The sequence below is a fragment of the Bison bison genome, unplaced genomic scaffold (assembly GCF_000754665.1).
Source record: "Bison bison bison isolate TAMUID 2011002044 unplaced genomic scaffold, Bison_UMD1.0 scf7180017861195, whole genome shotgun sequence".
Classification (NCBI taxonomy): domain Eukaryota; kingdom Metazoa; phylum Chordata; class Mammalia; order Artiodactyla; family Bovidae; genus Bison; species Bison bison.
This window is the reverse complement of record NW_011491767.1, coordinates 7,980-9,622: the sequence shown is the minus strand read 5'-3', so window position 1 is coordinate 9,622 and position 1,643 is coordinate 7,980. Positions and strand designations below refer to the sequence as shown.

The 1,643-nt window shown below is 52.8% G+C and overlaps 1 protein-coding gene across 1 annotated transcript in view; it reads right to left on the bottom strand.

Moving 5' to 3' along the window:
* Nucleotides 1-1,643, bottom strand: part of LOC104983070 (nuclear RNA export factor 3-like) — a gene marked incomplete at its 5' end in the record, with an annotated part of 8,412 nt that overhangs the window by 3,113 nt on the left and 3,656 nt on the right. The window contains 2 exon segments of the mRNA XM_010832558.1: nucleotides 329-365; nucleotides 934-1,043. Of these exon segments, the coding sequence (XP_010830860.1) occupies nucleotides 329-365; nucleotides 934-1,043 (147 nt within the window).

Sequence of the window (1,643 nt, the reverse complement as noted above, 5' to 3'; positions counted from 1 at the left end):
TCAGCAGTGCAGTCCAGGATGTGGTGCTGGATGGTCAGGGAAAAGGATGGGCCCAGGATGGGCTGGGGGTAGGGAAGAAAGTATCCCTGGAAATGCTGGAGGCAGGACTACATGTTCTGTCATCACCATGGGTCCCCGAAGCCTGTGGAGAACATGGCTGAAGATCCAGAGCCTTTTCAGGTGCCCACAGAGAATGGTACATCCCCCTCCCCCAGGACATTTAAGGGTCAGGCTAAAAAACGGAACTTGGACAGGTCCTAACGGGTTTCCGAGTAGTTTGAGGGCACTGTCAGCTAGTCAGAGGCGTCTGATCAAGGAATGCACTTACCAAGCTTAGTATCCTGGGGAACAACTCCAGGAGGGTGCTGCCAAAATCAAGACAAAAGAAAAATGTCAGTGAAACTATGGACGCGACCCTCCTCATGGGAGCAAGTCACTTACAGTAATCACAGCACCCTCACACCTCAGTATCCTAGCATTCAAGGGCCCTGGTCACCACTCTATGGATGGACCAAGAGGGAGACTGTCCCCTCCACCCCTTCCTTGAACCTCCTCCTCCATTTCCTTTCCTCTGCATAGCTCCCAGCCAGACTGTTCTGACTCCCTTCTGCAGTGCCACAGGGACCGGCACTTCAAATCCAGTCTGCAGGCCTTACTCCCCTCCATCCCTTCCTTCCTTCCTCCAGGGCCCAGTGAAGGCTGTAGAGAAAAGAAGATATGGGAGGATGGGAGCCCGGGGCTTTGCTACCTCACTTAGGAGTCCAGCATGCTGTCAAGTCAGGACACACCTCAGGGATGACCAGGTGCTATGGCAGGGAGGTGATTGAGGTGGGACTCAGGAGGTAGGGAGGGGAATAAAGACAGAAAGGGAGTGGAGGGAGGAGGGGAGAGATGGGAGAGACATAGGCGTGTAGGGACAAGGCAGAGGAAGACCTCATATTGGTTGACTTATCACGGAAGGTGGTGCACACAGCACTTCTGTCTGCACACATCCCTTCTGGTTCCAGCTGATGACCCTTGTCCATCTCTCCTGCAATCTTCACCTAGAATTATAGGGAACACCCACATGGACCAAATGGCTCTGCACCCACACCCTTCCTTTCCCTACAAATCCACTTTCCTTTGTCTGTCATCACCCATAAGGCCTCCCACATTCCTTTCAAAGGAGGATCTGGGTGCCCCACCTCACCTCAGTGTTGGAGAGATTCAAGTTCTCGGTGTTGGAAGCAATCTCCATAATGGTGGACAGGCCATGCATCAAGTAGGGTTTCTTGTTGCTCAAGTACAAAGATGAAAGCTATGAGGAAAGAGAGTGAGGACCCCAAAGAGAATACCTGAGACATCTGCCTCTTCTACGCAATGTCCCCCTCCCTCACCATTGGACCCAACATTGGGCCTAGGTCCTCACCATGGGCCTGATCCCTGGATAGACGTGCAGGGAAGCAGCCATGCTCTTTCTACGGTTCCATGTCATTCCAATATCACATGTTATCAAGTCTCCAGGAAACTATAAGGAGGGAAACACAGGCTGAGAGGGTCCCAGCTGGAACACCTCCAGCACCAAGCCCTCCCCATGATACCATCTCTGAGTGCTCTACTCAGACAGACCCTCTACCCTCACCTGCCCTGCAGTCACTACTGTA